Source organism: Cricetulus griseus, chromosome 3 (assembly GCF_003668045.3).
Source record: "Cricetulus griseus strain 17A/GY chromosome 3, alternate assembly CriGri-PICRH-1.0, whole genome shotgun sequence".
Taxonomy (NCBI): Eukaryota; Metazoa; Chordata; class Mammalia; order Rodentia; family Cricetidae; genus Cricetulus; species Cricetulus griseus.
The window spans coordinates 19529295-19552259 of NC_048596.1; the positions used below are offsets into that span (position 1 = coordinate 19529295).

The 22965-nt window shown below is 47.3% G+C and overlaps 1 protein-coding gene across 2 annotated transcripts in view; it reads right to left on the minus strand.

Annotated features, from left to right (window-relative positions):
- The window catches only part of Ubtd1 (ubiquitin domain containing 1), a 55344-nt gene that overhangs the window by 14982 nt on the left and 17397 nt on the right, over nt 1–22965 (minus strand). The window contains exon 1 of one of the 2 annotated variants that reach the window (XM_027407315.2): nt 7576–7833. The exons of the other annotated variant lie outside the window; for it this stretch is intronic. Within the exon in view, the coding sequence (XP_027263116.2) occupies nt 7576–7624 (49 nt within the window). The 5' untranslated portion in view covers nt 7625–7833. Of the gene's footprint in view, nt 1–7575; nt 7834–22965 lie in introns of those variants that run through there. 2 annotated transcript variants of the gene reach the window in all.

Genomic DNA, 22965 nt, shown 5'->3' on the forward strand with positions numbered 1-22965 from the left:
ACAACCTGTGCTTTCACTGCTCTGATGCAACGTACACATTCACAGGCGGGCCACCCTGAGTATACTGGGGAAGAGGTGGTTATCTGCCCTCTGGCCTGAGCCCCCGGCCTGGCCCTGTAAAGTCAAGCAGGAGTAGGTAGCACCCAGAGCGGGCACTAACCAACCACCCTGGCCCACTTCCTGAAGAAAAATTGGCCTATGTGAGCTTGAGCACAAACAGAACCCCACATCCCAGGAGGGTTATCTAACATGGTCTAGCATTGTCTAACATATGGCCAAGAGCGCTTTAGCCGAGGCTAGTCTGAAGGAAGAGGACACAAATGCAGTCAAATAGCATGTGTTGACTAAGCTCCCACACTTCAGGCCATGTGAGCTTCGACATTCTAGTCTTCACCTTGTACTGATTGCTTCCAAGTGCAACTGGGTCCTAACCTAAACATGAATTGTCTGACCATAGATAACTGAGTAAGGAGACACCTTTCTCTGCTGTCTGGTTACTCCCCAAGGCCTTCAGAGATGGGCACCTGTGCAAATGCCAGCAGATGACCTCACCATCCTGTGCCTCCGTGTTCCCATGTGTAGAAAAACCATTTCATGGGGTTGCGGTAAAAGCTAAGTGTGACCACTCTGCCTAGTACTTAAATGGAAGACTCTGATAATCAAGGCAAGTCAATACAGTGCATTACCACAATGCAGTCAGAGGTCAGCATCTTCTTCATGAAGTTGCTGTGATATTGAAAAAGTTGAACACTCTTCTCTTTACTTGCAAGTGCAGGAGAACACAGGGGTTAAATGAGGTTAAGTTTAACAGGGACAGAGAACAGGTTTGATGGATGCTGCACTCCTGTGTAGGCCTCACAGCACAGGGTCAGCATTTTCCCTAGGGGAGAGGAGGGAGATGGCAACTAATAAATAAATCAGGAGCCCCTTGGGGATTTCTAGAAAGGTCTCTCTTGTATTTGGCCAGCTACCTTTGCTACCGTGGGACTGTAGAGAGGGAAAGAGGAAAGAGAGGGAGGGAAGAGCTCTCTCCACTGTTTCTGCACAGGTAACCCAGATGTCTCAGCTGCCATCAAAGGGAAAAACCAGTGAGTATCAGTCAGGACACTGTGCCACTCTGGGCTCTGTATTACCTGGTGTCAGGCATGCCATTCCATTAGCACACAGCATTGAATGTAGGACAGAGTCTTGAAGCTGGGAGTGATGCCTTAATGTCATACAGCCTTAGCCCTTCTTTCTACTGATGAGGAAGCTGAAGCTAAGAGATTTCTGTTTTCCAAGTGTGTGTGGCATAAATTCCATCTGTCAAACTATATTACCAATAAAACAGACTAACTTCTAACTGGAATAGGAAAATATCTGGAGCTGAACACAGGGATTATGGTGGGAAAGGCTGCAAGTAGAACAGAAAATGGGCAAGATGACAGGAGCTAGAGGTTCAGCCCAGCCTCTGGATCCTGGATCCCAGCCCATGCCTAGGGTACCCAGGTCCTCTGCAGGCTTCAAGAGACACAGATGCAGGAACCAGCTAGACCCCAACTAAGCACAGCTGGCTTGGGACTCAGTAGTGGAGACCAGTCTCTCTATCTCATATAACAACCCACTAGACTGTGAGGAAACCTACTTCCATTGTGGATGAATCTGAAAGCAAACACTAATTCTAGTTACTTCTCACTGGGCTACGTGGCAGGAATGGAACACAGATACTCAGACCTGAGGGTTCAGACACTTCCCCACTGAAATCATTTTGATAAGCATTTAATACACCTAACTTATTAAACAGCACAGCTTAGCCTGGCCTACTGTCCTGAAGAACAGATAGTGTGTGACTGAGGAAGAAAGACGCCTATTTTGGCTCACAGTTCTGAAAGTCCAAAACCATGGAACCAGCAATGGTTTCTTGATAGTCAAGCTAAGTCAATAATACTGTGCATTAGCACAATGTAGTTAAGGTTTACCTTCATCTTCATGAAGTGGATGTTATTTTCAAAAACTTGAAAACTGTTGTTCTTTACCACAAAGTGCAGGAGAATGTAGGGATAAAATTCAGGAGGTCATTGCTGCATGCAACAGGCATAGCAGAAAAGCCAAAACACAAGTGGGCATGCATTTGGGAAAGGAAAGGGGGTCAAACGTTGAAGAACTTGTAAGACAGATTCCTAAAGGCTCCACCACCTCTCAAAACCATTAAACTGGGACCACGCTTTGCCCTAGTTCTATCAGACACAGATCACAGCCACACCATAGCACCTAATGTACACATGCTCAAACTCTGATATTAGCCTACAGTTAGGAAAGTCTTCAAAGTCTATTAAGTGTTGAGTAGCTCATGTTATTCATGGAGCACCATACATAAGGCAAACAACAGAACAGTTGCAGAAGCTTTTGTGCCACTGAAAAGTTCAAAATGGTAAGTCAGACCACTGGGCTTTGGAACCACGACAGAAATGAGCTTGAACATGAGATCTGTTACTTACTACCTACATGCTTTGGTAAGGCACTGGGTGGCTATCCGTTTGTTCACCTTTTGAGGGGGGTTGGAAGACTGCATGAAGCTAGATTTATGTATGTGTAAACTCCACAGGAGGTTTCCTTAACACTAGGACCTGCAAGCTCTTGCTCCCTTAATGTGTACAAATACACACAAACATGGCACACATTTACTCTGGTGGAAGCAATAGTTATGTTACTGTGGTTGCTTCTCTAATTGTTTCTTTTTTAAAGATTTATTTGTATTTGGGGGGGGGTTGTAGAGGTCCCCTGGAGCTGGAGTTACAGGTGGTTGTGAGTCACCTGAAGTGGGTATAAAGGACCAAACTTGGGTCCTCTAGAAAAGCATCAAGTATTCTTAACTGCTGAGCCATCCCTCAGTTTCTGACACTAACACTATTATTTGAACCTGCCAATCCCCTGCTCTCCTCCGTCTCTTTAGTGGGGCTCCCTGCACTTTACTATTCTCCACACCGACAATCCCTACTTCCGGCTACTTCTCCCATCCACGTGGAATCGGATAACTCCTAGACACATACAACCTACCCAGACTTAATTGGAAGAAATGAAATGCCCAAGGAGAACAATAACCAGGATACAGCCTGGTGGTTGCAAAAAAAATTTCTCAACCAGGAAAAGCCCTGAGGCATCGGTTTAGTTAGGTTAGGTGAGAGGGCTGAACAGCCCAGGTGAGGCACAGCACTAAATATCCCTGGCTCCTGTGTAATTAGATCTCTGCCCCACAGCAAACACCAAACCAAGTATGTTTAGAACTCCTGAGGTCAAGCTGGGCATGTGGCACACATCTATAGTCACAACAGCTGAGAAGTGAGGGCAGGAAGATCAGGAGCTCAGGATCATCCTTGGCTACACAGTGAGTTCAAGACCAGCCTGAACTATATGAAACTATCTCAAAACAAACGAGCCCTACCTATTACAATCAGAGCTAAAAAGATCTCTGATGTGTCTCCAGTTTCTCTCAAGCCCTCTGTTAATTTAATCTATGCTTTGTCCAGAAGCCAGTAAGGAGTTCTGTGCTATCTTTCTGGTTGGCATTCTTAGTGGAGTGAACCTGGAATCAGAAGTCCAAGTCCCTTCCATCTTGACACCCTGCACGATCCTCCAGGCATGTTTTCCACACCTGAATGCCACTCTTTTATTTACCTAGAGTTTCTGTGGGCGATGCCCAACATTTCTGAGCTCTGGAGCCCCATCTTTTCAAGGATCATCACCCATTTCCTCATGTGGCACAGCTTGTGGCTCACAACATTTAGTTTGCAGATTGACAGAGAACTCAGTGAGTACATTTATGCTCCAAAGCCAAGTTTGGGCCTTGCAGGCAGCTGTGCCTGAGTCATCCCTTCCCCTTCCTCCTCTACAGCCTGACTCACCAGCCCTGGCAGACCCTGTCCCCCTGCTTTCCTTCCTTAGCACTAAGGGTCCAGACTCCTAGCCTCCAGCCACAATAGCCCAGGCCTGAAGCCCTAACACCAGCTCTGGGTTATACTCCAAGATATTCCCCCACTGTGCTGTCCTAGCAAATGTGACTTCAACTATTGGTGGACAGGCTCTTGAGAACTGACACAGCATGGTCCACCAGAAATATGCACCCTCCCTCCTTGAGAGGACAGTTCTGACTTAATTGCTCTAGAGTCTGCTCCTCGATCCCAGCACCACAGGGGCTTAGAAACTCTCCAGATGGTTCCAATACACAGCCATGCCAAGAAGCACTGATCAGGAACTTGCTACCCGGCCAAGCTGGCTGCTTTTTCTGTGTTTAATCAGGCCTCTGTGAGGGGCTGGCAAGGGGCGCTCTGGGAGAACCCTGTGCCTGCTTAAGGCTGACCATCTGCACAGTCAGGCTAAACAGCAGTAAGGGACAGCTCAGGAGAGACCTGTGCTTTGGGAAACCTACATGCATGTCCAGAGGGCAGTCACTTCTTTGCAGATAGAACAAACCAAGCCCTAGCCCAGGTGTGCGGCTGTGGAGGCAGACAGCCCTGGACTGGCTCCCTGAGTGCCTTACTATTGAGAATGGCAGGCCCTCTCGCCTCTCCCTCCACCTGACTCCACTCAGCCTGAGGCCCAAGTTCTGACCAGTGTTACCAGAACTCAAATGCCTTCTCCTGTGGGGACACAAAGGACTCTCCCTCCAGGGCCAAGTTGTGGTTGTATGCATACAAAACAGCTCTGAGACAAGGGGAATGAGTAGGAGAGCAAAGAGAGGGATCCGTTTCCTAAGAAAACCCCACTCCTCCCCAGCTGCTCCAAAATGAAGAAGGGAAAAACCTGACTCATCAGTGTCTGTGTGACTCACAGGCAGGCGCTCACTTGCCAGAACTGGGTGGGCAGTCCACAGGGGGCTCCCGACTGGAACTGTGCACAAATAGATTCATCCTTCTAACCCCATGGCTCTTCCAGGACACATCTGGCCACTAGCTGCTAGGCCTGGGTGGCTGTTCTGGCAAGAGCAACTAGCTCTGCTAGGGCCATAAAGAGCCACAGTCTCCAGGGGGCAGGTTCAGTAAGTTACTAGCTGGGCTGGGAAGGTAGGAGAACTAAAGGGTTTGGAACATCAAGAGGCAGCTTTGAAATCAGAGGACCCAATTTTATCTCTTGATGCCACCTTCACAGGTATGACCCAGGACTGCCAAACCTCTGGACCTCAATCTCCACAACTGCAAACTGGGGGTGATAAGGCAATGTGGTGGTGCAGTCCTATAACCCAAGCACTGGTGAGGCTGATGCAGGGGAACTTGAGTTTAAGGCCCTCCCCTCCTTACATAGTAAGACTGCATGTCAAAATGACAGCATCGACAAAGCCATCAATCAGAAACAATGCCAAAAGCTGAAGCCTCTGCCAGTAGAGCCTTCTACTCCTTCCACAGAAGGATAACAGAACCCAGATTTCAAGGTGAGACCACAGCCCCAACTCCAGTAGTACCATGTCCTCCCATCTTCAGATGAGTAGTGGCAGCTCCTCAGTGGGTGGAAAAGGCCAAAGGTGCTGATTGCGCCCAGTTGGCTGAGGAAAGGCCCTGACATCTGAATGGAATACTGGGATAGCCAGGGCCCCAGTATTCCCATAAAGCACATCACAGGCCTCCAGCTAGGCCACAATGAACCAGGAGGAGGTTTCCATGTCCCTCCTGCCCCAGCCTTTACTTCCTTTCCCTACAGAATGGGCTGACAGAGTAAGAAGGTGAGACATGGTATAAGCCCCTGCCCCCCCCCCCCAGAAGGCTTAGAAGGCTTTCATAGAACCTGTTCTCTGAGGCAGGCAAACTGGGGTGATTTGGGGTAAGCAGGGTGGAGTGAATACACCCATTCCTCCTGATATCTCCATGAAGACCGAAGGCTCCAGAAGACATATGGGCCTCAGCTCCCATGGGCAATACCTATCCTGGGCTTCTCAATAGGAGCCACTGGTGGAGTAGGAAAGCCTTCACCTGGGCATCTTTTTTTTTTTTTTTTTTTTTTTTTTTTAAGTTTTTTGAGACAGGGTTTCTCAGTAGCTATGGAGCCAGTCCTAGAAATCACTCTGTAGACCAGGCTGGTCTCAAACTCACTTGGATCCACCTGCCTCTGCCTCCCCAGTGCTGGGATTAAAGGTGTGTGCCACACCGCTCACCTGGGCATCATTTAACTCAGCTCTGTGTGTGTGAACCGGGACATCTCAGAGAGTAGGAGATAGCCTAGTAGGTCTGGGGCAGAGCTGCTCAGCATCCTTGGCCAGGCCCCTCTGCACTACAGTTCACAGAGACGCTCCCAGCTTTCCACTCAGTTCTAGTCTATTCACTGGAGAGCCTGTGAGGACTCCTGGCCCTCCAAAACACAACCCTTGTCCAAGCCACAAGGCAAGCCATCTGTGCTGCAATGTACACACACACACACACACACACACACACAGAGAGAGAGAGAGAGAGAGAGAGAGAGAGAGGAAAGAGATATTCTGTGCCACCCCCGGAAAAAGACTAAGGAGCGTCTCCCTAGTCCCACCCCCCAAGCATTTAAAATGGAAACTGTTCAGCTCACTCACAGCCATTCATGAAATGTTCACCGGCATTCTGGTAAGGCCAGGCACAGCAGACGCCCAGATGAGAGTAAGTCTCTGACCAGACAATCTCATCTCCTTGTCTCAGCTGAGACTGAATCACACAAATGATGCACAGTGTTTTGTAACACACTATGCTCACACTTGTTATGAAAATATCTGAATAATTTAGGAAATCATTGGAATGTGTACTCTGGCACATTTTTCAAAATATACAAACATACAATAAATAAATATGTAAATTAAAACTTGAAACAAGCAAGCAAATAAGTAGGTACGAGAGTGGAGGCATGCAGCCAGCCTGCAGGAAGCACACACCCTGACCCACTGCCTCCCCCCACACGCAGCGGCTGGAACCTAGGGTTGCTCATCCTTAAGGCCTCTAGATCAGACCCTGTGTGACAAAGAGACCTGGCAGGGAGGGCCTGGGTGGGAGTAAACCTCATCCTGTGCCTGCAGTTTAGACTCACTGGCCTTGCAACATAGTGGACTGCCCTACTTTGGCCTCTGCTGCTGCTAGAAGAGCAAGCTCTGGGCCTCAGTTTCCCTTAGGGGTAATGATGGTAACAGAGAGGGGAAGCATCTGATGAAAGGCCCTATATAAAAGACCAATCCCAGGAGCACCCAGGAGCCCTTGGGTGGGTAGTGCCTGCTGTCCTCTCCCTGATGCTGATAGGGTTAGCTTTGAGCTCCATGCTGGGCCACACTCTAGTTCAGAGGACCCTGCTACCCCACCCCCAAGGTAACCCAATTCTCTGTGCTCAAATGACAACTGGGGGTGGAGCCAGGAAGCCTGAAAGCAGGGGAGGAGGTGATCACTGGCTGCTAGGATGTGCAGGCACAGACAAAAGGGTCGAGACCCAGATTTTCATTTCAACACCTGATTCCTGAGCACCCTCTGGGCTCAAGGGCCTGAGGAAGTGAGGATGAGATTTTATTTAATTAACCTAAGACTTAAGGACTGCTTCCTCAGAGAAGTCTTCCCTTCCAATCTGACTAAGTGGGCTCCCTAATCCCCACCTCAGCTTTACCTCGACACCTTGATCCCATCTCCCCTACTGGACTAATGGGAGGCAGCATCACTAGAGCAGGATCTTCAGTATTCCTTGGGTAGGTAGGTAGATGATGGATGGACGAACAGACGGGATGACTAGACCATCAGACAAGTAGTGGGTGGGTAGATGATAGATGGATGGATGAATGACTAGACCATCAGACAAGCAGTGGGTAGGTAGACGGTGGATGGTTGGATGGACAGAAGGATGAATGGATGACCAGACAATTAGACAAGAAGTGGCTGGGTAGACGCTAGATGGATGGACGGATGACTAGACCATCAGACAAGCAGTGGGTGGGAGACTCAGAGGCTGTGGAGAAAACAAAGGAGAGATTGGAGCATGTCTGGAGGAGACAGGACCTTGTGACCTTGACTTTGAAAGAGTTTCAAGTGGCAGGTATGGCAGAAGCCAAGGCCCTCAGTCAGGTGGAATAGCCAATATAACCAGCAGGACCAGCTGGGCAGCTGATGAATTGACCTGCCCACATCCCACAGTCCTCCTACTTACTCTGTTCTTTATGGATAAATGAGGACTCCATAAATATCCCAATTCATGCCTGTGGTAAGGCAATCAGGGTCATTTCCAAATGACCAAACTGAACTCTAGCTACGGCACTCACTGGATTACCCTGGTTTTTTGTTTTCAATCTCTGTGCCCCTCCTGACCAGCTCTAGTTTTAACTGCCCGACTTGCTCCTGTAACTTAAATTAACCCATTTATATGAATCTACGTTTGCCTAATGGCTTTTTACCTTTCATTCTGTATGTCACCATGTGTCGTTGGTGTCCGATGTGCGCCTAGATTCCTTCCCTACTTCCTTTCTCTCTGCCTGGAGGTCCGTCTATACTGCCTGCCTAGCTATTGGCAATTCGGCTTTGTGTGTGTGTGTGTGTGTGTGTGTGTGTGTGTGTGTGTGTGTGTGTGTGATTTTTTCAAGACAGGGTTTCTCTGTGTAGCTTTGGAGACTGGACTGGCCTCAGACTCATAGATATCTGCCTGCCTCTGCCTCCTGCCTCCTGCTGGGATTAAAGGCGAGCACCACCACCACCTGGCTTTCAGCTCTTTATTAAACCAATCACAGTAATGTATCTTCTCACAGTGTACAAATATTCTGCAACACCTGATGCGTACAGCTGAGTCATCCTTAAAGTGGGGTGGCCATACCTTAGCTAACCCAGATATTAAGGCACTTACATGGAGCAATATGGCAGGGAAATGGTTAGTGACTGTGAGTTTGACGCCATCTCTACTTGGCAGAAGTCAGTGCTGGAATAACTGTCAGGGGTCTGTTAGTGGTCCTGTCAGGGTTCTGTGCTTCCAAGAAAACTGACAACTATGAATGAGCTCAGGTTTGGTATCTGTGAGGAAGAAAACCTAGATGAATGCATACCAAGCTCCCCAGAGGAGGGCCGGAAATAGGCCTTGTCTTTTCTGGGAGGCATGTTTGTGCACAGGTGGCTTTTAAAGAGGAATCTGCCTGGATGTGCATGTACCTTTAACATTCATCTAAATGTAATTTGATAGAGAATCTGGAGATGTGTGGGGCAACAGAAAACCTCTGTCCTGACAAGGCTGTGACAGCCTGCCCCCCCCCCCCCCCGGTTCCTGTGGCTACCCTCTACTTTTTTTGTTTTTTTTTGTTTTTTCAAGATAGGGTTTCTCTGTGGCTTTGGAGGCTGTCCTGGAACTAGCTCTTGTAGACCAGGCTGGTCTTTGAACTCATAGAGATCCGCCTGCCTCTGCCTCCCGAGTGCTGGGATTAAAGGCGTGCGCCACCACCGCCTGGCTATCCTCTACTTTTTAAGGAAAGACTTACTGATAGTGTTGGATCAACTAAAGCTTCCATTTAAGCTGCGTTCTATGAGTTGTGCCTCAAATATGAGGAGAGTAGGTGCAGAGACACATACCTGTAGACCAATGCAGAAGGTCAGCAAGATTCTGTCTCAAAAGCTACCTTCAAATGAAATCCAAAATCAAAGCGGGGTTTGGGACAGGGTTGGGTTTCTCCGCTGCAGCAGCACCTACCATGGATGGGGGCTCAATGAGTCAAGAAAATGAACCAGAGAGTGGGGTCACACAGGGGTGGTGAGAACTCAGTTCTTCTGGGAAAAGGAGATGAGGAGAGTGGGGAAGGGACAACAGAGAGGATCTGCCAAAGGCAGAGAACTCCTGAACTCGCAGGAGAAAGCAGGCTGACAACTGGGTGACCAGAGGAGTCAAAGCTGCTCCTGCCTTAAGGTTTCATCGCTGCAGAGCCTGGCTGGCCTGGGGCTGCTGGTCACGGCCCATACCACCTGCCCTTCCTGAGACTAGTCTGACAAGGGCTTAAGATCTGTGTCAAGCAGGAGCTGAGTCAGTTTGGGATGGGGTGGGGCTATGCAGGGCAGGGCAGACAGGTCAGGCCTCATTCTCTCAGGAGTCTCCACTAGTCCCACACTGGCCACGGCAGCCTCATCATGCCCCTTCCCTGTGGGGATGGCTTAGAAGATAGGCAGCCTCCCTCTTTGTCAAACCAGGAGAAAATAAGGCCTCCAGGAGAAAGCCAGGCCCTGAGAAGAAGGCGCCTTTGCAAGTAGGTTGTGGTTGGTATCTGTGCACTAGGAGACCACCTGTCCCTAACCTCCTCCCCGCCCCAGATGCCAGCCAGGCTCTGGAGTGAGGGGGAAAAGAGGAGGAGCTGACAGCACCAGGCAGCAGGAGCTATGTTTTCCAGACAGCCACCAAAAGGACAGAGAGCTCTGTGGCATAGCTCAGGGCTGGTGGGAAAGGCACCCTCTTGGTTTCAGCTCTGCTGGAGGTAGGGAACTGCTAAGGCTGGCAGCCCTGATCAGCTATGCTATTTGCTTGCAAGTGAGCATTTTGTCACCTTGGTGACCCAGGGAAGCACAAGGCAGGAGCCAGTCACAAAGTCATGGCAGAGCCCTCTATGCTACACTGGCCAAGTGGATAAATACAAAGCACCTCTCCCTCCGTGAACTCTGGCTATGGGCCAGGAACCACATGTGCCTATGCAGATCTCAAAGATGTACAAGGCTCCATCTTGCCAACAGGAGGGCCCAAGATACCTCCAGAAGCAAGGAGGTGGACAGCTCTAGGAAGCAGGAGCAACGATGGACAGGCTTTTCAAAGAGAGAAGACATCAGGGGAAAGATACCGAAGAGGCTCTGAGAGGAGGATGGCATTAGATAATACACAAGCCAGCACACCCACGGGAGACAGACTCACCTGCTCCAAAGCAAAGCTGAGAATGCCTCGGTCTGAAGTTTCCCTCCAGTTGGTTGCCTTCTCCAACCCAGTCAGTCCATATGATCTGTTCCCCAACTGTCTCACCTTTTTTTTTTCTTTTTCTTTCTTTTCTTTCTTTTTTTTTTTTTTTTCTTTTTGGTTTTTCGGGACAGGGTTTCTCTGTGACGTTGGAGGCTGTCTTGGAACTAGCTCTTGTAGACCAAGCTGGTCTCAAACTCACAGAGATCCGCCTGCCTCTGCCTCCCCAGTGCTGGGATGAAAGGTGTGCGTGCGCCACCACCGCCCAGCTCTGTCTCACCTTTCTAATAATGGTGTCCCACTTGGCTGACCTTCTGCCTTCAAACTATCTGCTAAGCTAGCCAACTACCTACATCCCAGTGTCACAAGTCTCCACTGTCTAAGCCCTATCCAATTCTAGGTCCCACCCCCATTGCACTCCAGGCCAGCCTCACTGAAGGCTTTTCCAATGGTGAATTCTTTAGTTTTTTTCTTTATTTTTATGTGTATGAGTGTTCTGCCTACATGTGTGTCTGTGCCCCACGTGCATGCCTGGTGCCTATGGACATCAAACTGGAGCTACAGACAGTTGTGAGCCACTATATGGATGCTGGGAATCAAACCTGGGTCCTTCACAGGAGCTACCAGTGCTCTTAACCACTAAGCAATCTCTCCAGCACCATCACTGGCAAATTTGAAAACAAAATTCCATCACACCAGGGTCTGTCAAATAACCCATGCTCCTTTCTTCCTGAGACCCTCAGGTCACAGGCAGCCTGCTCTGGACTAGGAACTAGCTGTACACTTCCCAAACCACAAGGTAGTTACTTGGTTTGCCAGAGGTTGAGTTATAGATCCAATGCCCAGGATCAGCCCTGGAGCTGGCAGGAACTACAGAATGGAAACAGAGCCCACAATCTATAATACCAGGTACACTTAGTACCTCCCCCACACACCTTCCTCACATTTATGTTTAAAAGATGACATATGTCACACAGAAATTACATAACAGAAACACAAAAAAGAAAAAATATAAGTCACTCAAATCCTATCACTTAAAAATAACTAGGGATAACACATTGATGTATTTTCCTCCTTCTCAATTCACACACATACTGCTGGGATCATATGGTGTGCACACCTGACACTTGTAGCATTATAGCGGCCTCACTGATGCCAGCTTCTGGCTCAGTTAGTCTCAATCCCTTGCTGCTAGCCAGAATCACCTGTGGCAGCTCAGGACAAATTCAGATGCTTGGCTGGTTCTGCCTAGTAGTGACTCAGAAGTAAATGAAATCTATTATAAGTAAAATAAAAAAATCCCACTGCTTTCATTTCACATAGGTTTAGCCAGCAAACAACTGTATTCAGTGCTTACCATGCTATGTGCTGGGTACTGCATCAAATGCATTTCTCCAAAGAGAAGCCTTACAATATCCTCCACACCTTCATTTACTCACTCACTCACTCATTTAAAACTATGTATGAAACACTGACTATGCATTAGGCCCCAGGCCAGGGAGCACGGTCAGAGCAGAAGACTTTCAAGGTCAGAACTAGTCAAGGAGACAGTGAGAGATCAAGTTACAAGTACAGAGAATATATACAGTCTCTAGGGCAGGGAGGACTGTTGGGCCAGTGACACTGTTTAGACATTGACCCCAAGAGATGGAGGACTTCTGAGGAGGGGAAGAAGAGGAGGACATGGTCCAATGGCTCAGTCTGGGCCCCAGATAGAGGACATGGGGTTTTGAGCTGCTGTGATGGACAAGGAGTGAAAGCACCTGGCCTACTGTCCTGAGGCCTCTGATGCAGGCAAAGTCTGAGTAGTGATGGGGGTGAAGAGAGCGGAGCTGGGAGGAGCTGGGAGGTGCTTCAGGTAACTCGGTTTCAGAAAATCAGGGCTGGGGATATACCCAAGGGCAGGCACACACCCTACACTAAGCTCTACCCCTAGCATGTTACTAATTTTTTACAATGAGATGATGCTTTGAGCACATTTCAGCTTGGTTCCCTGTGATAAAATCCTCACTGGGGAATTTCTGGGTCAAAGAGCAGGGATATTTTTAGGGTTCTTGGTCCTTTTGCCAAACTGCTTTCCAGAAAGATTCTCAATTCCAGTTTCTCCCAGTAGTGTCCAGGAGTGCAGGAGTGCTCAGGCCCGCAAGAGGCTGAGGTCAGCTCATGTTCCCTCCGATGTTGGAGGAAGTAAGTTTGTATGGCTCTGAAAAAAAAGATCGTTGTATCAGGAATAGGTTACACTCTGCAGCAGCAGTGCTGGGGCCAAGGAGCTAATGGCTATGCAGGTAGGCTGGGTCAAAAAAGAGGCTTGCTCCCCACTCTAATCCATCTTCCTTAGTAATAATCATATGTCACTCCCTTGCTCAAAAACATTCCATGGCTCTCGGATGCCTTCGAGGTAAAAGCCAAAGGCTGGAGGGATGGCACATTGGTTAGAGTATAATCCTTCTCTCTTCCTGAAGACCCTAGTAGGGTTCCCAGCATTCACTTCAGGCAGATCACAAATGTCTGTAACTCCAGTTCCAGGGAATCCAATGCCCTCTTCTGGTCTTAACAGGTACACACACACACACACACACACACACACACACACACACACACACACAGTGTACACTCACAGACATAGACACATTTTTTTAAAATCTTAAAAAAAAAAAAAAAAAAGATGAGCTAGGTGGTTGTGGCACACACCTTTAATCCCAGCACTTGGGAAACAAAGGCAAGAGGATCTCTGTGCTTTCAAGGCCAGCCTGGTGTACAAAGTGAGTTCCAGGACAGCCAGGGGTATTAAACAGAGAAACCCTGCTCTGAAAAACAACATACATACATACACACATACATACATGTTGAACTCTTTATTATAAATAGAGATCAAACTTTCCAAAAATATGTACTTCTGCACAGTTTGTTCATACATTATTTTTTCTTTTCTTTTCTCTTTTTCTTTCTTTTTTTTTTTTTTTTTTTTGAGACAGGGTTTCTCTTTGTAGTCCTGGAACTCACTATATAGACCAGGCTGGCCAGGAACTCACAGAAATCCACTGCCTCTGCCTCCCAAGGGCTGGAATTAAAAGTGTTCGCCACCACCACCTGACCATTTACTCAATTTTATATATATACATGCTTTGTCTTCATGCTCACCAGAAAAGGGCATCAGATCCAATTATAAATGGTTGTGAACCACCATGTGGTTGCTGGGAATTGAACTCAAGACCTCTTAGAAGAGCAGCCAGTGCTCTTAACCACTGAGCCATCTCTTCAGCCCCACTCATTCATCTGTAACAAGTATTTTTAGTATCTACTATCTGTTCACATGGAGCATACACTCTACACATAAGTCACAAGGCAGGAATTTACAAGTGTTACACTAAAAATAAAGCAGAAAAACAGAGTGACATAGGAAGGCTCCCAAAAGGAGTAGAGGCCAAGATGGAGGGAAAGAGTGAGCCATATGGGCATCTAGAACATAGTCTTCTCTCGTTTCCGTCTTCTGTGCTCGGATCACAGCCAGCACTAATCTCCATGCACTCCCTGATCTCTAGGCCTCTGGGTCTCCCTCCCGAAGACCCCTCCTCTAGCTGTTGACCCTAAATGTCTCTATACCCATCTCAGATGTCATGCTATGAAGCCCTCCTGGTCCTGGCTCCCTGAGTTTGGCCTGCTCCCTGCACTTTATGTCCTCTGTGATCTGAAGACCCACACACATGTGGTCTACACATTGTGTCTGCATTGCCCAGCATGCAAGAGAGTCTAGAACAGACTGCTTCCACACAGGGCCTCTCCAGATGACACAGCAAGTTTCTAAAGAGCAGAAGTTACTTTAGTGAGCTCCGGTTCACTAGGTTTTGTGGCACAGTCTGCCACCCAGATGTTCACCAAGGGAGGGTGTGAACAAGTTTGTTGAAGAGAAAGTGGATCCTGGGTAAGTGCCAACAGTTGAGGTCCCTTCTCCCGGTATGTTCATGTCAGGGAAGTTACATTACAGAAAACAGGTTTCCCCTCCACTAAGCCACTATGTCCCTGGGCCCCTGTGACACAGCAATGGGGCTAACAAACACACCTGCCTTCAGAGAGCTCGCTGAAGACTGAAGAAATTAAGTCACCACTATCATTCTCTCTTAGTGGACTAGAGAAATGGATGAGTAGGTAAGAGTATTTACTGCTCTTCCAAGGGATCAAGTTCAGTTCCCAGCACCCACCATCAGGTGGCTCACAACAACCCTTGACCCCAACTCTTGGGGATCCAATGCCCTCTTCTGATCTCTAAGGGCACTTACACACACACACACACACACACACACACAAAAAAAAAAAAAAAAAAAAAAAAAAAAAAAGATAAATCTTTAAACAAACCCTTCTTAGTGTCTAGCTAGTTGGGGGAACAGTGAGCCTTAATTTCCAGCCAATCCACTAAGGTTTAGGAGGATCAGAAGAGGCAGATGAAGGAGGTAGCTAAGCCATGGCAAAAGCTCCCAAGGCAAGGGCAGAGGTGGGAAGGACAAAATCCTAGCCCTGAAGGGTTAAAGGCCTGACTCTCAGTGGTGGAGGGATGTGGTAGCTGAGACATGAAATGGATCCCAATGGTTCCATGTTAAAGGACTGACCGGCCTGTGCACTCCTGGAGTTTGGCAGAGCCTTTAAAAGCCTTAACTGGAGGGAATGCTCACACCCTGGCCCCTCCTAGCTGCTATGAGCAGGCCACCTCTGCCATGAGCTTCTGCCACAAGGTACTATCTGCTGCCACAGGCTCAAAGTGACAGAGCTAAAAGGTCATGGACTGAAACCTCTGAAGCTATGACCTAAATCAAACCTTTCTTCATTTTAAGGAAATTATCTCAGGTACTCTGTTACAGTAATAGAAAGCGAACTATCACAACAGATTGAGGGGGAAAAGCTAAAACACACAAATACGCATTTTTTTGGTCTTCCTCACACCATGGCTGTTTTAGGGCTGGATCAGGGAGAGGACACAATCTCCTCCCACCAAGGACTCAGGCAGGCATACTCATGCTCATGCAAATTCAATAAATAACAGGGACTGTCCTCACAGGGACACAGCCCTGAGCAATAAGGTAACATCAAAACACACTCTGTAGTGCAGTGGTTCTCAACCTCCTAATACTGTGACCCTTTAATACACTTCAACATATTGTGGTGACCCCCAACCATAAAATTATTTTCATTGCTACTGCATAACTGTAGTTTTGCTACTGTTATGAATTGTAATGCAAATATCTGATATTCAGGGTATCTGATGTGACCCCTGTGAAAGGGTCGTTGGATCCTCAAAGGGGTCAAAACTCATAGGTTAAGAACCACTGCTGTAGAGGGACAGGATAACAAAAGGAAGGGCTTTCTATTCACTGGTGCTTTCAAGAGCTAGCCTTGCTCAAGGGAAGTCTGGCTGACCTCGCCAGGCCGTTAAGTGGAGCAACTGCACACTGGATAGGCAGCTGGGCAGCATGACCTGTAGGGGTTTTCCCACTTTGGTATCCTGCCCCAGGGCACTGGCACTGAAACTGAAAAGGCAGACTCATCTTCAGGGTCAATTCCCATCACTGCCACATAATGCTCCTCCTGCAGCCTCTGAGGTTTACAGAACGCTCCTACCCATTTGGTACTTTGAGAGGCACTCTGGAATCAGACCATACCTTTCTGCACCCCCGAACCAATGATGTACCCACAGAAAGTCAATGAGGCCGAGCAAAGGTCAAAGGATAACCAGCTCAGTTATATAAAGTCTGAAGCCCCACAAATTCCAGGACTAGGTGATTAACAGCAGCAGCACAGAGTAGGTGTGCCCTGCTCCCAGATCCAGTCCAGTGCCAGCTTCCATGCCAAGTCCAGACATCTGGGCAGGCGGTTACATAATCCACTCCAAAGGGGAGCAAGAACACAATGATGTCTAGCTTCTGGGGACCTAGACCAGTCCTCAAAGACAAAAGGAAATAAGAAATCCAGAATGAGCCACTACAGCAATGTCTGGAGCCTACTGCCCATGACTGGCTGAGGATGACCCTCCTTGTACCATTGAGGGAAAGTCTCTACCAGGACAAGGCACCAGGGCTTAGCTTTTGCAGAATCAGATCCTGCTGGAGTTGGAGAGATCCAGAAAGAGGTGGATCTCTGTGAGTTTGAGGCCAGCCTGTTCTACCCAGAGTTCCAGGACAGGCTCCAAAGCTACAGAAAAACCATCTTGAAAAACCAAAAAGAGAAAGAAAGGAAGGAAGGAAGGAAGGAAGGAAGGAAGGAAGGAAGGAAGGAAGGAAGGAAGGAAGGAAGGAAGAAGCCTCCATAAGAGTGGATTGTAGACAAGCATGTAGGCATTTTTTAAAAAATAGTGATTAATGGGGAGGGCCCAGCCCATTGTGGGTGGTGCCATCCCTGGGCTAGTAGTCCTGGATTCCAAAAGAAAGCAACCTGAGCAAGATAAGGGAGCAAGCCAGTAAGTAGCACCCCTCCATGGCTTCTGCATCAGCTCCTGCCTCCAGGTTTGATGGGGGATGTCCTTCTGTATATATGTTTCTCTTATTGGTTGATGAATAAAACACTATTTGGCCAATAGCCAATAGAGGGAGGAAGATAGGTGGGACTAGGAGACAAGAATTCTGGGAAAGGTAGGCAGAGGGAGCCCACCAGAAGGTCCCCATGTAGAGACCAGGAGGATAGGACACACCAGACATTCTCTGGCAAGATAAGGCTATTTAGGAATACATAGTAGTTATGGGTTAATAATTAAGATAGAGCTAGCCAATAAGAAGCCCTAGCCATTGGTCAACAATTTATAACTAATATAGCATCCGTGTACTTATTTGGGGCTGAGAAGGGCGGCGGGACTTGGCTGTGTTTATCTGGGTCTGAAGTGGCTGGCGAGACAAGAAACAACACAGGTTCTGTTTGAGTTCCTGTCCTGGCTTCCTTCAATGATGGACTACAATGTGGAAGTGTAAGTCAAATGAACCCTTTGCTCCCCAACTTGCTTTTTGGTCATGGTGTTTCATTGCAGCAATAGAAACTCTAAGACAGGTCATGATATTCCAGATCAAATAACAAGAACACAAAACTCAGGACAGACACCTGTTCTGGGGGAGGGGAGCTGACAGGCTCTGAACTTCTGAGTCTGGCCTGTCTCCTGCAGCATAAAAGTCCCTCCCCTTCTGCCTAATGTCCTTTCTCCATAGGACACTGTGGAAGAGACATCTGCCATGGGAAAACCAGAGGAGACAGTCACCAACTGCATTCCAAGGAAGCCAGCCTCCAGGTACTTGCTGATCATCGCAGTGGGCACAGCTTCCCTCCAGCCCCCTGACAAAGTATTTTCACTAGGAAGACAAAACCTGACACAGTCACTCGCTTCTTCCTTAGTAGATGTCAGGATCGTTGCTATCTGAGAGCCTTACTCATGTGGTTCCCTGCCCAGAGCCCCTTTTGGTTGTGTTGATCACACAAGAACTAAACTGTCCAGCAGAGGCAGGAATAAAGCACACACTCTGCTGCCCCACATCACAATGGCATTTGTTAACTTTAATTATTTGAATATGTTTCCCCACTATTTTGGGGGTCCTCTGAGGGTAGGACACTATCTATTTTGTTCAACTGCAGGCCCAGGATTAAGCACAGGGCCCAGCATGTACAAATTCAACGCACATCTGAGTTGTGGCATTTCAGCCTTTCACTGAGGGTGCTTCCATTTACCAGTGGTACAAAGGCACACCCACAGAACCGCTTTGTTTTTCACTTCTAATACAACAGTCAACAGATGATACAATTAGTCAGGACTTCCTTTGTTAGAGAATTTTGCCCAACTATAGATTAATGTTAAGTATTCTGAGTATACTTTATACTAAACTACCCCAAGTTATGAGGCCCAATAGATATATAATAAATATTGATAGATTAATATATAACTAATTTATACATTTGAGATGGGGATCTCACTATGTTTTCCAGTATGGCTCAAAATCTTTGGGCTCAAGCACTCCCCCAGAAATAGAGGCCTTCTGAGAAGCTGGGACTATACAAACACCCCCAAACCTGGCTTAGTTAGGAGTGTTTTACTTAGCTGGACAATGGTAGTGTACACCTATAACCCCAGCACTTGGGAGGCAGAGGCAAGTGGATTTCTGAGTTTGAGACCGGCCTTGTCTACAGAGCTAGTTCCAGGACAGCCAGAGCTACACAGAGAAACCCAGTTTTGAAAAAAACAAAAAGCAAACAAAAAACAAAAACAAAAAACAAAACTAACCAACCAAACAAACAAACAAAAAAAAGTTTTTGACTTAATGATATTTTCAACTTATGGGTTTGTTTGTTTATTTTTTAAATCAGGATATAGCCCCAATGTGAGTTAGGAACATCTGCATATGCTTCAAATAGAAGCAGATGATGTCTTTATCCACACATACAGCTAAGAGCCAAAGTCATAGGTCGGCCACCAGGGCCTCAGGACATTTGACCCAATGAAGACAAGACAGGCTGGATAGATAAGAACAGTGTCTACTGTGGCTAAGTGACTGAATGCAGGTATGTGCCAGGCAGTGGGATTACTCCACTTAACCCTCACAGCTATGCTATGAGCTCGGTGCCAATCACCACTGTTTAAGATATGAAAGAACTGAGTAATTAAGAGTTAAGGAATACGAGTTGGGCATAATAGCACTAAACTATAATCTTAACGCAATCGCACAAGGTGGGAGGTTGAGCCAAAAGGATTATTATTTGAGGCCAGCTGGGTTATGCAGTTTTCCAGACCACCCTGGGCTGCACAGTATAAGACCTTGTCTAAAACAGTAGCACATAAGCTAAGCAATACAATTATTAAGTAGTACACTTTGGCTTTTAAATTGTGCTGTAGTTTGATTGAAATCAGTGTTCCTGGCCATTAAGCTTCAAGGTCTCCATTGTAGCCTGATGGTGGCAAACCAGTGTTTACTGAACCTGCTTAAGCTTAGGGTCTTTTCTTGAGCCCCTAAAATGGGTACCATCCCCAAAGACCTTCAGCACATCCCTTCAGGGCTGTAAGAGAGATGAAAGACAAAGTTTCAGAGCACACTTCTCTTTCTAATAGATATGCAGGCTTAAATACACACACACACACACACACACACACACAACCTGATACACTGATACCTAACCATGTTTCACTTGAGAATTAATATATAAAGCAAAATTTTGTAAACTCTACTTTCAATAGTTTTTTTTTTTTTTTTTTTTTTTTTTTTTTTTTTTTTTTTTTTACCAAAACAGGGTTTCTCTGTGTAGCCCTAGCTGTCCTGGAACTCACTTTGTAGACCAGGGTGGCTCTAACTCACAGAGATCCATCCATCTGCCTCTGTCTCTCGAGTGCTGGGATTAAAACAATATATTTTCAAAACCTAAACTGTGATTATGATATTGAATATGCTTCTCAAATGCCACATTTGCCACAGTCCCCAGAGATTACAGTCCATTTTTTCTTCCCTTTGACAGCCACCACTCACAGACAACGATAGACAAAAAGGGACTATGTACAAGAGCAGGAGTGGCCCAAGTTACAGAAAGTGCATCAGAGGACACACCGTGGGCATTTCAGATAGAATGGCATCAGACTTTCAGTGGGAAGACTGCTACAGAGGAGAGTCAAGGGATCCAACAGCTGTTTCTCCTTTGGAAGCCCCTCTGTCAAGATAACATCAAATAAAGGTGTAGGGCAATGGTTCTCAAATTATGTATTCCATCTCCTTGGGGGTTACACAATCCTTTCACAGGGGTCACCCAAGATCATCCTGCATATCAAATATTTACACTCAATTAAAAACACTAGCAACACTAGCAACATTAGTTATTAAGTAACAAATACTTTTATGGTTGGGGGTCCCTACAACATGAGGAACTGTATTAAAGGATCACACACAGTATTAGGGAGGGTGAGAACCACTGGTCTAGAGCTTCAGGAAGGCATTTTCCTAACTGTGAAATGGGCCACTGGTGTGGGAGAATCCACAGTCAAGAGAGATACTCAGACCACTCCTCCCACATGTTCTCTGTGCTGTCCAGGGTATGGAGCACATAACATTCAGCTCTGAGAATGACAATGTGGAGTTTCCTCAACTGTGCTAGCAGCAGTTTGTGACAGCCAACTGGGGAACAGGAGAAGCTGGGGCTTAAATGGGCTTTGGAGACATCTGCTCTTCTCTCCCTTTAACTCTCCTCCTCCGGTGGGTGGCAAGGACACCACCAAGGCTAGGAAAATGGCTATGGGAGTCAGAACAATACAGGCTCTAGTGTGATTCAATTTATTGATGGTGTTGGTGAAGTTATATAACATCTCTGAACCTTAATCTCCCTCACAAGTTAAACAAAATATACAAGTTAGCTCAGTGGCTTACATGAAGATAAAATATACATGTAAAATGCTGCCTGAAATATCCTAAGTGAACACAGGAATTATTGTGTTAGCTTTATTATGTCTAATACTAAGGTTGTTTCCCAGTAGGAATTTGGGCAGCTGGAAGGGCAGTCAACAGGCACCTGGCAACCCTCTGCTTTTCATTTCCTATTTATTGTCACAAGTGGTGACTCTGGTTGAGGACAAAAACAGCTGGGCAGGTCAGGGGAACACACAGCAGCTGCGTTTTAGGAAAAGTAATATGCCAAGGGGCCTAGTCTGGGAACGGGCTGGCATGGGAATTTAAAGTCAGGCCTGTGGTGGGGGAGAGCAGGCAGCTCCCACAGAGGCTCTGGGAGGGGAAGTGAACAGAAATAGCTCAAGAAGCTATAGGGTCGTCGAGGAAGACACACACCAAAGGCAGTGGGGGCACGGAAGGCTAGACTTGCCTGGTTAAAGGAAGCTGCAGGAAATCCAGAGCAAGAGAGGACATTGAAGCAGAGGGGAGCTGGGCCCCATCCTGCAGCTGGGGAGAAAGAATCAGCCTGGATGGAGAGCAGGGTGTGACAGGAAGGAATACCACTGCCTCTCCTCGGCCTGACCCTGGCCCTTTCTGAAGCCTTTTCTACCTTCCTAGACTCAATGGGCCCCAGACTTAGCCCCACATTCTGGTTGCTGCCACCATTCACTCTCCACCTGGGTCCTGTGCTGATGCTCGAGGCAAACACAGATGCAGCATTTTATCGTTTCCCCTTTCTTGGGATCTTGGGAAGAGGAGCACTGCGGTTTTCTTAATGAGGAGCAGGTCACGGAGGCCAACATGGATAGACAGAGGAGTGGCCATAACCATCAAGTGGCCCTTGCAGCTCCACACCAGGACATCAAGGGTGAGCTTGTCTACCCACAGGTCCTTCTGTACTGCCTTTCTCTTGGAAGATGAGCTCAGCCATCTCCCTCCTGACTACACAGTGAGCAGTCATAGGAGAACAATAGAAGTCACCTAGAATGAAGACCTAAAAGGTCACTCAGACAGGGCTCCATATTGAGCCCAGTAACACTCAGCGGTACGTCATCTGAATGGGAGTAGGGGGTAGTTTGGGAGGAGGCAGTATCAAGTCACATCTTAGGCCCATTGGTTCTCCTTGATTCTGCAGGGGGTCACTGAGTATTAGCATCTTATCAAAAGCCATGCTAAAAAGATATCTACACCTACAGGCATGTACAAAGCTTTGTCACATACATAAACTTTGAGTCTCCCCCACCTCTGTGACAGATTGGGCAGATACTGTTCCTATTTTGAAGAGGAAGCTGGGGTCACTTGGCCGAGGTCACATTTCCTAAGAAGTAGAGCTGGTGGAGGCAAAATCTATTCTCCGGCTGTCTCCCCTTTACCCCAGAACTTCCTTTTCTGCTTTGCAGACATTAACTTCTCCCCAGCATAGCCAGAAACTATAAACTTTCCAGCAGCGCTCCTGCTCCTTTGAGGGAACTATCAGGGCTTGGGATGTAGCTCAGGGGTAGAACACTTGCTTAGTGCACTAGGTTCCAGCTCCAGCATTACATGCACGGAAACACACACACACACACACACACACACACACACAGACAGACACACACACAGACACACACATACACACACACACACACACACAGACACACACACACACACACACACACAGACACACACACACACACACACACAAAACCCTATTTGTACCAAACCTTCCCCAAGT